This window comes from Hemibagrus wyckioides, linkage group LG20 (assembly GCF_019097595.1).
Source record: "Hemibagrus wyckioides isolate EC202008001 linkage group LG20, SWU_Hwy_1.0, whole genome shotgun sequence".
Classification (NCBI taxonomy): Eukaryota; Metazoa; Chordata; class Actinopteri; order Siluriformes; family Bagridae; genus Hemibagrus; species Hemibagrus wyckioides.
The window spans coordinates 10,395,063-10,409,853 of NC_080729.1; the positions used below are offsets into that span (position 1 = coordinate 10,395,063).

At 38.2% G+C, this 14,791-nt stretch overlaps 1 protein-coding gene across 1 annotated transcript; it reads right to left on the minus strand.

The window, feature by feature from the left end:
- Positions 1 to 67: 67 nt before the first annotated feature.
- Positions 68 to 9,445, minus strand: prpf38b (pre-mRNA processing factor 38B). Its single transcript, XM_058418637.1, has 6 exons — positions 8,985 to 9,445; positions 7,792 to 7,860; positions 5,754 to 5,905; positions 4,808 to 4,868; positions 1,925 to 2,139; positions 68 to 1,069 (listed from the first exon to the last, which is right to left on the minus strand). The coding sequence occupies exons 1-6, from the start codon at positions 9,186 to 9,188 to the stop codon at positions 376 to 378; spliced, it is 1,395 nt and encodes a 464-aa protein (XP_058274620.1). The 5' UTR covers positions 9,189 to 9,445; the 3' UTR covers positions 68 to 375.
- Between the last annotated feature and the right edge of the window lie 5,346 nt (positions 9,446 to 14,791).

Below are 14,791 nucleotides of genomic sequence, written 5' to 3' on the forward strand. Positions count from 1 at the left end.
TTTGTGTTTATCGGTCAGTAAAAAACCTATTAAACCTCTCTTTTCATACAAGATTTTTATTAAGAAACAAGATGCAACACAGCACAATTTCAGCAGGTTTATGCTGCCAGTTTCACTCGGCACATGTTCATCTGAATGATTTAAAACATTCTCCGGCATTATATATACAGACAAGTTTCTTCAAAACAAAAGAAATATTTAAAAATTTAAACATTTTTTCCTTTTATGTCCATACTAGCTTAAAGTATAATGGAACAGAAAAAGTTGCAGGAGATCTACACCGTGACTTAGTAGGACAATGGTGGGGCGCATAACAAGGTCCTAAGATGAGACAGAAAAGAAAAAAGTGGGGGTGGGGGGCTGGAGGGAGGAAGCTTATGGAGTCCCTTCAGTGTCCGTTCTCATATGGTCTTTCCCGTTGCTGGCATCTCTGCGGTGACTGCGTTCTCGGCTGTGACTGTGTTTGTGCATGTGCTCTTTGCTGTGGCTGCACTCATGCTTCCTGCTCTTCTCCTCTGGTTCCTGACGGCTCCTGGAGCGTGACCGAGAATGTTTCCTACTTGAGCGCTCACCTTTGTGCCTCCTCTCTCTACTCCTACTTTGGCTTGACCGCTTGCTCTTACGCTCTTCCCTGTACCTCCTTTCCTCTCGCTCATCCTTGTGACGGCGTGCATCATCATCTCCTTTGGCCCTCTTATCTTTTGAACGCCCCCTTTCTCGCTCTGGGCCACTTGTGCGCTCTTTGTGCTCCCGCTCCTTCCGACGGCTTCGCTCTCTTTCACTCTCTCCATCCCGCTCTTTTCGCTCATTCCTCCGTTCGCGACTCTTTCGCCTCTCTGAGGGACGATCTGGGGTTTGAGAATGCCGACGATCCCTCTCTCGATCTCTGTCCCTGTCTGAAACCCTGTCACGCTCCACTCTATCCCGTTCCCTGTCTCTATCTTTGCGTTGACGGTCCCTCTCTCTTTCAAGCTCACGGTCGAAGCTGGCTCCATGCCGTTCTCCGTGGCGACTGCGGCTCCGGGAGCGGTTTGGGGATCTCCGAGGGCTTGGTGTTCTCCTTGGGGACCTAGTGTAGAAAAACCCCAACAAAACAACAGTAATGCTAGCAAAGCTGCAGTCATTACAATTTAAATGCATAAGTTTTGAACAACATTTCAAAGGTAGACTGAATCTGAACAACTTAACCTGACCATTTCTAAATAAATAATTCTTCTACAAGTTTACTTCTTACATTTAAGTCAATTGACCCACTACTGCTGCATTCAAGTGTCAAACCCATCCTTCCTCTAAAATGAAATAATGATAATCTCTGAAGAGATAAACCAATAAGACAAGGGAATGATTTTTAACAATTACAATGTTGAATCAGAGGTGACTATTACTATTATTCTATTACACTGAGTACATCATATAACTCCTAGATCCCACTGTGAACTGTGTATTTCTTTCTTTTTTTCTGAAACACTACTGCTGTTACTATTACAGCCACTCCCCTGAAAACATGTAATCCCACACCTTTTTCCACTGAAGAGTACAAATACTGCAAGTTTTCATCACGTTTTTTGTGTGCCACCAATGAAGAGCACTACAGGGTGTATTTCACAAACAGAATTGCACAGTGAAAATGCAGCACTATGGTTGCTTTTAATGATGGATATTATTTTTCACTGAAGGGGTCAGATGATGCAAGAAATATAATGAATGTTCTGCTTTTAGTTGTGGTGCTTTGGAATTGTGTTACTAATGAAAAACACCACCACCTGTATACGTCTTGTCATAACAGACAAGAATGGCCAACTGTGAACTTCTACAGCTGAAGCAATTATCCATACGGCCATAAACACAATGCTCAGCACTACTTAATATCTTTCTAAATTTTCCAACACTTCTGAATTTGGCTGCTAAGAATCCTGTGATGTACCTTGAGCGGTGCCAGTCTCCATCCTCCTCATCCTCTTTGCCCTCTTTTTGTGGTGGTTTGCGTGGTCTGTTTTTCATCTGTGTGTCAATGGTTTTCTGCACAGGCACTGGGATACGTGGAAACAGTGTGGAGAACCATTCAAGTTTTGTGAGGAAGGAGCGCAGCATCTCACCGATAGTCATCACGCACCCACCACCTGCCTTTACGTCCAGCTCCTGACCACACAAACACACAAAGTCTTTATTCACACCAGCCGCTCCAGATAACCAACCGTTTCTTATAATTCAGGGTTGTTCTACTACTGAATGCACATACCAGTTCACAGTTTAGTGTTTTCTCTGTTTAAAACAAAACAGATTTGTATTAAATCAGTAGTTTTTAGCCAAAATGTGATCGTGTCGCAAAAACTAAAATAGTGTAGCCTATCCAATTTTTCAGTGTAAAGACCTCCAAATCTGGTCAAGAAACCCTTAGAACCAAACTCATAATTAAAACCCAAAAGAGGTCATAATCTACAAAAAATGTTTAATGAGGCATTATAGAGCAGGAAAAGCACTAATTGCACTCCAGAATTTAAAGTGGGCAAACAAAATCCCTGTCTGTGATGACCAAAACTGAAACTTCACCTCTGTTTTCATCAAACTCAATATTCATATGCTCCATTTACTGCATGAGTGCGTGCAAGATGGTGCTGGTGTTACATGTAAAGATGGACCAATACAAAATATCTAATTATATCAGCCCAGAGCGTACACACTGTAGCCCCACATACAGGATGAATGGACATTAGTTGGCATCTTTTTTTAACATAAAAGTAAAACAAAACAAAACTCTAATCCAACAGGGCAGCTATAAATTTATGCTGACAATTAATTTTTACTTAAAATCAGTCTTAGAAGAGAAGACAGAATGCCTGTTTGTGGGGTAACAGTCGCTAACTAGAATTTTGGAAAATATTACAATGCAGAAAAAGCCACAGCTGTTCGAAATATCAATGGTCTGGGCAAATTCTATTGCCATTCTTAAAAAGAATCCTTGTATCTTTTCAGCCAGACATCTAAGTGCTAAAGCTCCAGTCTGTTGTTAGGGGAGCTACAGTATAGGTACACTGTGACTTTAGAGTGAGAACAGGAAGGGGTTCTGTTTGCACTCACGCACGCAAACCTGCAGTGCTGGGATATATTACCCCCATTCACCTTCTGCATAAGGCCATCTGAGAAAGAGAAGAGTGCAGTTAGCTAGACTTACACACAAACGTCCAGACATACCTCTATATTTACACAATTAGGATTTCAGTCAGCTTAGCAAATGAAAAGAAGTGCTCTCCATTCTAAAGAACAAGTAGAAACACTTCATGCTAGACTGCTGATGTTTATTACATTAGCTATAACTTGTTAGAGTATATTTAACCTTATACTTGAAACGTGGGAACATTTACCTAATGAACAAGCTAATATTTAAATATACAACAGCCAATTTAATGGTCAACACAAATTTTCCTGGAAGTATTTATAAGCTGTTTCTTTTTTTAAAACACATTCCACAAGGGCAGGGAAACATTTATTAGCTAGGTTACTGGGCAAGCAAAAATTCCAGTATGCTTCCTGTCTCATGTTTTGGTTGCCCAGAAAACCTAAATAATTGTGTCTCTTTGAATCCCCCAGAGATTCTACTATTCTACATAGCCATAATATTTATTCTTTTCTAAAAATGTTTTAGATGCAATACATATGTTTGCACCTTCAACAAAATAGCAGCAACTCTGGTTAAAACTTTGCTTGATTTATGCTCTCCACACATCACACATGACTGTGCAGTGCCTTCAATTTTGCTCAACATTACACAACGTGCTTGGAATTCTCATTTTAGGACTCTTCCTTTTTTGATTATAAGGGAGTAAAGCATTAACTGATTGGATGTCTATTCTTTTTTTGCACCAACTTATCAAGCAGACTAAAACCATAGGTCATAGAGGCCAACTATTCAGGCAAAAGAGATGAACATAAATAGCCCAAAAAGTAAAACACTGCAATATAGCACTGCCATCAGTGTCTTATTGTGTCTGACTGTTTATAAACATGGCAATCAGCCAATCAACTTTCAGCAGACACTCGACAAGGTTAGCACTAGGCATTTGTTCAGACTGAACATGTTTCTGTTTCTCACTGATACAGATAGCAACGCTATTAGCAGGGGAAACTGCAACAGCGCACTTCTATGTTTTGGCAAAGACGCATTCAATTATCAGTTATGAGTATAACCCTCAAACTGCTCACTAGGGAAAGATGATTGACTGGCTATACAACTGGTCAAATTTGGCCTAATTTTAAATTTGAGATTGTTGATATTTTACTGTGCTGAAGTAAAAATGAATAACTGATCTGTGTCAGATCATGACAATGCTGTTTATTCAAAACCTGATAGCGCACTTTCCACAGGAAAGGAGCAAACATCCTTACTAGGACAACCAATCAACCTTACTCTGGATGAACATTAAGCAAAATGAAGGCAAAGGTGAAAAGTCAGCAATATGCATCACAATTTCAATCTTAAGGTTAGGTTCTTTTTCACAAAAATCATAAAGGTTATTCAAAAGATAATAAGCAACTAAGCAATCGAGGTTCAGGACCCCAACCCCAGACATGCAGGTAAACACTGCATTAGAAATTTCTAACTAATGTTGGCAAAACATAAGTTTTTCTAAAGCTGAAAAGCTAGGTTTCAGTGAAAACAAGACCTGAACCTTCCATCACAAACACTATCCTTACTGCAATAGCTCTGCAATTGGTGGAGAAGAGGGCCAGTGACTACACCATGAAATAGCCCATGCTTCAACATATTCAATGTAAAAGAAAGCTTAAAGTATTACCCGTGGCGACATACCTCCTCATCATCTAGAAAGGGCTCAAACCACTCAATCAGGTCTGCAGGGGGTTGTGTGTATCTGTAAAACATAAAAGGTCTGTATTATACCTTAGCACAATGTCATAATATATAGTTACTGGGCATTTTATTAGGACCACCCATACAACAACTCAGTCATGCAATTATCTAATCAGACAACCTAATGGCAGCAGCACAAGGGCCGATCACCTTGTGTCTTTTTCCACTCTTAAACTGTCACTCTAAAATGTCAGGGGTCAACATGGGCACTCTGAATGGTGTGCAGCTACACCATCCCATACACAGCAAGCTATGAAGCACTGCGTGTTCTGACATTTCCATCATAGCATACATTAACTTCTTCAATTGAACCAGATGGGTTAGCCTTCATTCTTCATGTGCATCAATGAGCCTTGGGTGCCAGAATCCTAGTTATCCTTTCTTGGACCACTATTTGTAAGAATTAAACACTACATACTAGAAACACCTGATATGCAATTGTTTAGCCATCACTAATTGGCCCTTGTCAAAGACACTCAGATCCTTATGCCGACCTATTTTTCCTGTTTCCAACACATCAACTTTGAGAATGGGCTGTTCTCCCGCTATTTAATATAGCATATGCATTGCATATTCACCTTTCAATGATTTTAAAGTTATGGCTGATCAGTGTATAGAATCATATCATCATTAATTGGCACAAGGACAAGGACACAAATGGCCAGACTGAAATATCTTAAATGGAACTTCTACATGCAAATCATTATTCTTACTGAAGTTCCCATAAAGCTAAAGTAAACAATGCATTTCTTGGAGGTTTTTTTTTTTTTTTTACAGAATCATTCAGGAACAAATCTAAAGTTTCACTTGTCACATTATGTGTTGATTTGCACCATAGTATTGCATTGTACACAGCAAAATTATTGTTGAAAAAGTGGATTCTTACCGTATATACATGAAGCCAAGTGCTCGGATGTACGGGGAGTCTGTGTGTGTAATAAGACCCATCACCTGTTTGCGAGTTAGTTTCAGTGTGAACAGCTTATATAGTAGGCAAAAAGCTGTAGAGACGATACCACCTGTGCCTACGCCTCGCACCTACAACAAAAACAGAATTTACATGACACTTGAGAACTCTGTTTCAATTATCAGACCACAAGGACTAGTATAATCAATCAGACACACCCTTATACTTAAAAACTACCAAAGGCAACATATTTACAGTACTGTAACACTACAGTGACATTATAGGTAAATTAGAAAGAGTAAAAATTTATCAAACAGTTATTTGAAGTATAAAAATAATATTTTAACATATGAAGTTCTTAAGTATAAACAATTAAATGCTAAACAATTTTGAAAACACATTCCTTCTCTGTAATCAGGGACTGAGCTGACTTACTGTGAACATGCACAAACAGGACCAGCCTAAATGCAACTGTATGATGTAATGTTTTACTATAAAATATCAGTCAACCTTTTATATATTTGTGAAGCTGTCTGTGTAATTTGTTTTTACTATGGTCAAAAACTACAGGTAATATGTACACAACAGACTCCTACTGACAATTTCACTCAACACTCACTTCTCGTTTTTTTTATAACTAAGGGTGCTTTCCTACATGCTGAGCTTCTATACTCACATTGCCCACCACCTGACTCCCATCGCTAGCAAGGTTGAATAGGTTTCTCATGTTACATAATGCTTCTCAGCTTAGACCTGGACCTCTGACTTCCAGGTTTAGCAGCCCACAGCAAAACCACTAACAGTGAACCTATTTAACTGACTGCATCACTGGCAGCAGACTGAGATTAACAAAGGGGTGGACTTGCACTTTTACTTACAATCAATCAATCAACTCTCCTTTACAATATCAGAAAGATTTGGCCAATTATATCCATTCAGGCTTGCGATGGCCCGCCAACGGCCACACATTGAGCGGTAATGTGATCTTGTATCTACACTCCTACATCTACACATACACACACTTCTCATTTTGCATCTCTATCTCGTGTTTTGTTCATTTAATTGCTTCTGTATTTATGTATATTAATTTAACAATAAGACACCACCACTGGTAATTTCTGTTTATTTAGATTTTATTTTTCACAGTACTTCATAGCTAGTTGGAGTGCACACAATCTAGTTTATGTTGTACTCTATATATGGGTGATTCTCACAAAAGCATTGAAACACCACGGCACTAATGATTTTAAACTGAATATTTACTGAATATTCATGTATAATAATAATGAAAAAAGTAGGAAAATGATGTGTCCATGCCTGATGTTCTCATCCTCCGCAACATTTTTTGAGGACTGTTTAAACACACATACAGAATGTAAATAAAGTTTGATTATGAGTGATGGAGCACATGGGACAGTTACTTCAAGATGGTGACCAGGTAAGATCATCTTTTTATATCTTTCCAGTTAAATGTTAAATATTCTATTGTCAGAATGTTAACACAACTTTTTGATTATCATTACCCAAACAGGAAGTTTTCTAAAGTTTCAGAGTTACAATTTTTACAAAAATGTACTTTATTAAGGTCTAATTATATGCATTGAGAAAAAATTTGTAAAGCCATCATGGCTTCTCTATTGTTAGCAAAACATCCTGAGGCACCTCATCCTCTGCAACACCATGAGGCATGAGACCTCTGTAAGTATGAATGTGTATGTTTATTAAACTTTATTAAATACATTTATGGGTTTTTTTTATAAATAATAGTGAAGGAGGTGATTTTTTTTCCACCTATCTTCTATATTCTTCTATATTGTTCTTGGGAGCTCTATAGCATAATTAATAAAAAAAATTAAGTTAATTAAGAAGTGGTCAGTCAAAATGTCAGTGTGAAATATGACATAAGAACCACCTATTGCAGTCAAAGCCAGTCAACGCTGTGCTACTACTTCCTCCAGAAGCTGTACCCAAATTGTTTATGGTTAAAGTAGATCCAGAAGCACATACTTCTACTTACCCCTCCGCACATTCCAGTCTGTCCCGCCGTCTTCCTGCTGCCTTTCTCCCACGGCTCCACATGGGTTACCTGAGATCAGATGAAACTCTGTCACACAGAATCCTGCAGTATGGCATTACATGAAAATACTAAATATTAGAAACTTTTCAAGGCTGTGCAAACAAGTAACTCAGGTGATGTACGGGCCATGGCTCTGGACAAGGTTCTCGTGGGACAAACTGTGGACACTCGCGCGCTCCGGCAGTTGTTTTGTTCCCGCATGGCAGCGATATTTTGTAAGGAACTTAGCTGGATCCATTTACAAAAACAAATTAACCACAATGCCAATTTATGCCACGGTTAAGTCTGACCTGGACCATGCAATGACTGAAAATGTATAAATTTAAATAAACGGGATAAGTTTCAGACAGCGCGAGCTCCCAACACGGCCTTTCATGGTCTCTGATCTAACTTTTTTTTGTTAGTGCAAATTCACACATCTACAAGCCACAGTTTCCTGCTTCTTGCAACTGTTTAACTGAACTCCTCGTTCCCCCAAATTTCGGGGAATTGCTATTAGCACAGAAGGCTAACTGATTTTAAACTAAGACAACCAAAGTTAGCTTGGTCATGGCTGTTATAATTGTTCACTTGTTTGGAGATGAAAACAGTTGTGAAATGACCAAACACGTGTATTACTGAAAAATCGTTAAAAAAATGCTATCAGATTTTGTTTTGATCAACTAATCCGATAAAAGAAATGAAGGGATCTGCACAAAACATTCAGGCTTCATTCTAGTAATCAACCTCGGATAACCAATACACACAATTAACTCAAAGCACGTGATTATTAACTACTACTTTTGATTCCATGTGAACATTTTCTATAGAGAGACCTGGTGTTTTCGAGGACACTCGACTCCTGTTATAAGACGGTTCTTGTTATTATAATAATAGTAATAATAATAATAATAATAATAATTTATCTATTATCGTGCAAGTTGTAACTTATTCTTGTCCTAATGTTATGTCTGATCCTGACAGAGTTAGATAAAGTCAGCGTGCTCCTCTAGTAGTTACACTTGATTTATGTTGCACTTCAGCAGAACAGAAATCTGTGTCGAGAGCACTTTGAGACCTGGCGAGCAAACTAACTAACTAACGAAGCTGCAGTATCGCGGGCCCGCTAACTGTGTAGCATTAGCAGGCTTTACCTTGAAGTAGATCTCGTCCACGACCTCATGGTAGGTCTTCAGCTCATACAACTGAACCTTGAAATACGGAGATGATAACACATTCGTGAGAATCATAGGGTTTAGATTCATTGTCTTCTCATTGCCCCACAGAGGTAAAACGTTGCCGTGTTTCCCTGAAGGAGGTTTGCTCACGGCCTGCTGCTGTTGAGGATTCCCCGCCATAGCGCTTAGATGCGGCGAAAAAAACAGGAGCTAGCTGTTTAGCTAGTTGCCGTACACAACCAGTTTTAGTACTAACTATAGAGTCATTAAAACTAGATTTTCTGTAAATCTCATTAAAAAAACGAGTTATGCGTTATTAAACTGAATTAGTCTAAGTATTAAAACGGTATTTGTCAGAAACAAACGATATTTTCAGCAACACTGGGTCAGTTAAACGCAAAAGAAGGTAGCTAACGTTACCGGAGACAAGGCGGAAACGGAAATGACGCTTCGAACTGCGCTTTGAAAACTAGCATGTTGTAGTCTCATGCAGGAACGTCCAGAGCTTTCATTTGCCCGTGTTAGTGTAGAATGTTTGCTGCAGCTTAGTTTCTATTCTTTGTAAATAGTTTAGAAAAACATAACAAAATGTTCCTTAATTCCACACGCATTCCTGTTTGCTTTTGATAAGAGAAAGAAAAGCCTGTGCAAAAGACTCCTCAACTAAATCCAGCATGATTATGATTCTTAAAAAAAGTGTGTGCATTATTTATTTTTAGTTTTCGTCCAAACAATACGGTGTATTTCATGAATGTGAATAATCCCCCCAGTTGCCAGTTTATTTTACAGGGGCCCCATGTACATGTACTGTTCCATATACAGTTATTACAGTAGCTTACAATGGCTATACAAAATTTGTAATGGCTCATCAATGGAAACATATTGTCACTGCTTGAACATAATATCAGTGGTGGGCCATACAGTATTGACACAAACATCTTAGTAGGTGCTGTGATGACAGAAGTGCATCAGGTGTAACAATATTGTTGGGATTTTTTAAAACCTTGTCCCTGGTTGGTTGAGAAGCCATTCAGATCCAGCTGCCAGCTGCTCTACCTCCTCCCATGGAACAACGCTACAGCAACCTTCTGTTAGTCCTGCCAGTCCACAGCTACCTGTCAGCTGCCTGCCTGGTTACAATAACTGACGTATCAGATATTGGCAAAATAAAAGCAGATGAGCTTAAATCACCCACTGACTCCATTAAACTCCGTGCATTGCAAACTAGATTCAGAGACTGGGTCGCTCCGTCAAGTTCCAGTTTTGGTAAACAAAAAAAAATCCCTGGTGGGTTTTTCAGCAAGACTTTATATTCATTGTTGAGATAATGTTGAACCTTAGCAAAAAAAATTAGCAAAATTTGGCAGTAGTGCAATCCCACTGATTCGAAAGGCACTGAGTGCTGTCCAAGACATTGTGTTTTTTATAACAGCTTAACCAAAATGGTTGCAAGCCTTTTTAAGTGACAGCAGCAGGAATCAGCGTTTACAGAAGTTTTCAGATACATGCTGGTCTCATCCCGATGTGTGCATTAGCACTATCATCCAAAACTATGAGAATATCTATGTGACAATGGATCAACTAAAGACCCCAGAAGCTGCAATAAAGCAATGTCTCTAAACAAATGAATGCAGACTTTTGATTTTATTATATCCAACGCCTTTTAGCAACAGTTTGCAAAACCCAACTTGTGGTCTGCCAAGTGTTGCTAATAATGGAGGATAGTAAACTTAAACAGATATGCAAGGTTTATCTCTTATTAATAATTTAGTGGCATTTCTTGAGTATTTGTGTGTGTGTGAACACTTTATACTTTGGGCACAGGTGGTGCTAGTTCTGTGCATACCTTGAGATAAAATCCTGCAGGCACCTCTATATGCAACTAGCATTCCACTTCTGATAACAAATCAGTTTTCTTGCTGCTAAAATTCAACTTTCTGCAGGAAGTGGGTTTGTATATAAATTCCCCAAGTATATATATAGGCCACAGCCATCGGGGAATACTGTTTCCATGAAAGGGTGTACATGGTCTTCAACAATGCTTAGGTAGATGGCAGGTGTCAAAATAACATCCACATGGATGGCAGAACCCAAGGTTTCCCAGCAGAACATTGCCCAAAGCATGACACTGCCTCCACTGGCCTGCCTTCTTCCCATAGTGCATTCTGGTGCCATGTGTTTCCCAGGTAAGTGACACACACACATCCGGTCATCCATGTGATGTAAAAGAAAATGAGATTCATCAGACCAGGTCACCTTCTTCCATTGCTCCGTGGTCCAGTTCTGATGCTCTGGTGATTTTGGTGGTGCACAGGGGTCAGCATGGGCACCCTGACAGGTTTGTGGCCTTGCAGCCCCATACACAACAAACTGTAATGCACTGTGTATTCTGACACCTTTCTATCAGAACCAGCATTAACTTCTTCAGCAATTTGAGCAACAGTAGCTCGTCTGTTGGATCGGACCACACGCGCCAGCCTTTGCTCCCCATGTGCATCATTGAGCCTTGGCCGCCCATGACCTTGTCGCCAGTTCTTGGCTGTTCCTTCCTTGGACCACTTTTGATAGATACTGACCACTGAAAGAAAGAATTTAAGGAACTAGAATCAAAAGGTAATCCATCTTCATCTGGGTGGCACTGCATAGTGTGACTATAAATAATTCCCTTCTATAACTTTGTACTATACAGTCAAAAAGTGCAAATATGTAAGCAGGTAATTCATTCTAGTTTTAACATGAAGTCTATTTTGTTGATGTTATCATCTTGGCCACAAAGGGTCAGTGTTGCTGCAGGCTTTTATTCCAACCAGGCAGGGGTCACACCTGTTTCTCCTTGTTTAACCAGTTAATTATGGGCTTTAATCAACTATTAAGTGTGTCTCCTATTTGGCTGGAATGAAAACCTGCAGACCCACTAGCCATTTGTGGAGAATTAGAGACCCTGGTGTAGATTCTATAATCGTTTACATCATCCACTAGGTACAGAAGAATGCTGCTAGAATTGTAAGACATAATTTTTTTTTTGTTTACAGTTGTTTCACTGATAAATGCTTAAAATGAAAACAATCAAACAAATATGCATCACTTTTCATTTTTACCTATGTTTTTAATTCTGCACTGAAAAAATTGGAGCAAGCTAGGAAATAATTTTTCCCTTAGAAATTATGTACGAGTAAATTAAACATTTTCAAGTGAATGTTCAATTCTTGGTGGTTTTAATAAGTTCTCAATCTTACATCTCTGACATGAGTCCAAGTTACTTTTTTTTAGTGCCTGAGAAATGTTTACTTAAGTATCTATCACGATTGCGTCATTTGTAACATATTAATACTTACAATGTGTTCACAAACATATCTGAACAATGTCAATAACACTGATAGACAGACATTTTTCTTTTAGTATTTTTATTTTTATAACAAATGAAACAAAAAGGTATTGGTGAAACAAATCCTAATACCCATTTGACCATTTGTTTTCTTTATTATAATAAAAAACCTTCTGAACACACTCACTTGCTGCACAATGAACAGAAGGCAAACTGTAAAAATTTGTAAAAATGTAATTTTCGACCATCATCTTAAATTGATCTCTGTTTTACTTGAACAAGCCTTTCAGAACATTCTGCACAAATGATCAAAGTGAGCATAATAAGTGTCATATAAAGTGCCCAACTGGCGCCTGTGGCAACTGACAGCTCTACAAAGAATGAACTTTTGCCGAAGATTTTAAAGCATACAGCTTAAGAAAGAAATGTGTCAAGAACTACTGGGACAATTCCCTGCCAGACCACCAGAGGGGAAGCTGGCAGGTGTATTGCTTGTATTTAATGTCATGGTTATATCACTTGTGTTGTCACCTGTTTCCCATTAATCATAATGTGTTACCCTATTTATATCTGCCCTTTTGTATGTCCCTGTCATTGTCACGTTTGGTTATTAGGCTCTTTATAATGTTCATTCATGGTGGGTTACAGCTTTATGTCACTTTAGGAATTTATGTTTTGTTTATTTTGTGTCATGTGCAAGTTACGTTGTGTTCTTAAGTGTTGTTTTAAGTTAATAAAAACTAAGATTGTTTTATCCTGCATTTGGGTCTGCATTTGTGGTGTCTTTCCGAAATCGTGACAAAATGAATTCCATAAACAATAGGCATATGTTTTTTCACATCCAATCAGCTTTGGGGACAACCTCCTCTCCTACACTGCTGCCCAGTACAGTGATCTTCATAACATGATTATTGAAGTTATCTTTAAAATATTTTTACTGACATCCTGTCAAATACACAAATTGGTGCAGAGTAATCAAAATACTGCACGTTACATGTTATCTTTATGCGTAATAGGATTCGGATCATAATACTGAGATCATAATTATTCAGATTGCAATTTTGATTTATAAATGGCAATATAATTATGGAAAACACAATAAACGCTCTACAGTTACAAAGCACAAAGTGAAAGCACTCTTTGTTTTATTGCTCTTATTGAGTTTTTCACTTTTGTATTTATTGTTAGTTAGTTAATTATTCAAGGTAGTTACTTGGAAAAATGCTTCACTTTTAACCATTGTTTTATCTAATAATATTGATAATATTGTTTTTAAATATAACAACTTTAAATAGTACTTTTTGCATGTACAGTGGATATAAAACGTCTACACCCCCCTGTAAATATGGCAGGTTTTTGTGATGTAAAAAAGTGAAACCAAGATAAATCATGTCAGAACCATTTCCACCTTTATTGTGAATTTGCAACCTATTTAGTAAAGTGAAAACACACAGCATCACAGCATTCAATCTTTGTGTGTAAGAGTGAATTGGTTTGGCACATCTTATTTTAACAATATTTTGCCATTCTTCCTGGCAAAGCAAATGCGAATGTGAAATTCCCCTTAATCTTAAGTGTTTTAGCAGAAGCCAAAATTAACTGGTGTTTGGATTTATTCATTACTTCCACAATGATTAATGCCAAAGTTCCAGCCTAAGAAAAGCAGCCCCAAAATATGATGCTGCTACCTCAAGCTTCATTGTAGGGAGAGTGTTCTTGATGATGTGCTGTGTTCTATTGGGCCAAAAATATCTTTTGGTATTATGGCCAAAAAGTTCAACTTTGCCCTCATCAGAACATAACACATTATTTCACATAACTTTGGGAGACTGGAGGTTTTTTTTTTTTTTGCAAAGTTTAGCCGGGCTTGGATATTTAATTTATTTATTTTTTTGGTTTAAAAGGTTTCCATCTTGCCACACTCCACCAGACATAGAAGAATTCAGGAGATTGTTTTCATATGTAGAGGGCATAGAGAACTGCAGTACTTTTAATGTTGCTAGGCCTCTTGGTAGCCTCCCTGATCAATTTCAATTTCATCATTCAGGGGGAAATCTTGTTTTTCATCTTCTCCACTTTTGAAGATTATTATCTTTACAGGGCTCCATAGTATATTCAATGTATTGGAAATGTTTTGTAACCCTTTCCTAATTGATATTTTTTTTAACAATGAGACCTCATACTTTCTTTGTAAACTCTTTGCTGCCCATGGCTTTTCCAGTTGGATGTTATGAAGGAACAGTTGTACTTTATTTGGGGTTAACTGGACACTTTAATTGATGCCATGTATGTACTAAATAATATTTAACATGAGTTTGAATGTGATTGGTTGATTCTGAACACTGACGCATTCTGAATTGTAAAAGGGTGTGAACACTCAAACAGTTTCCTCCTAAAATGATTCTTATTCATAAGCCAGCCACATGATGTAAAAGAAAACATGATTCATGACATAGGA

Bases quoted from the DNA above. Each gene is read 5' to 3' on its own strand.
- prpf38b (XM_058418637.1), bottom strand. From the start codon at position 9,188: ATGGCGGGGAATCCTCAACAGCAGCAGGCCGTGAGCAAACCTCCTTCA. The intron at 2,140-4,807 runs GTATGTCGCCAC...TTGTGTGGTCAG, and splicing joins CCTTTCTAGATGATGAGGAG to GAGCTGGACGTAAAGGCAGG. The intron at 1,070-1,924 runs GTACATCACAGG...TTTCTACACTAG, and splicing joins GGAGACTGGCACCGCTCAAG to GTCCCCAAGGAGAACACCAA.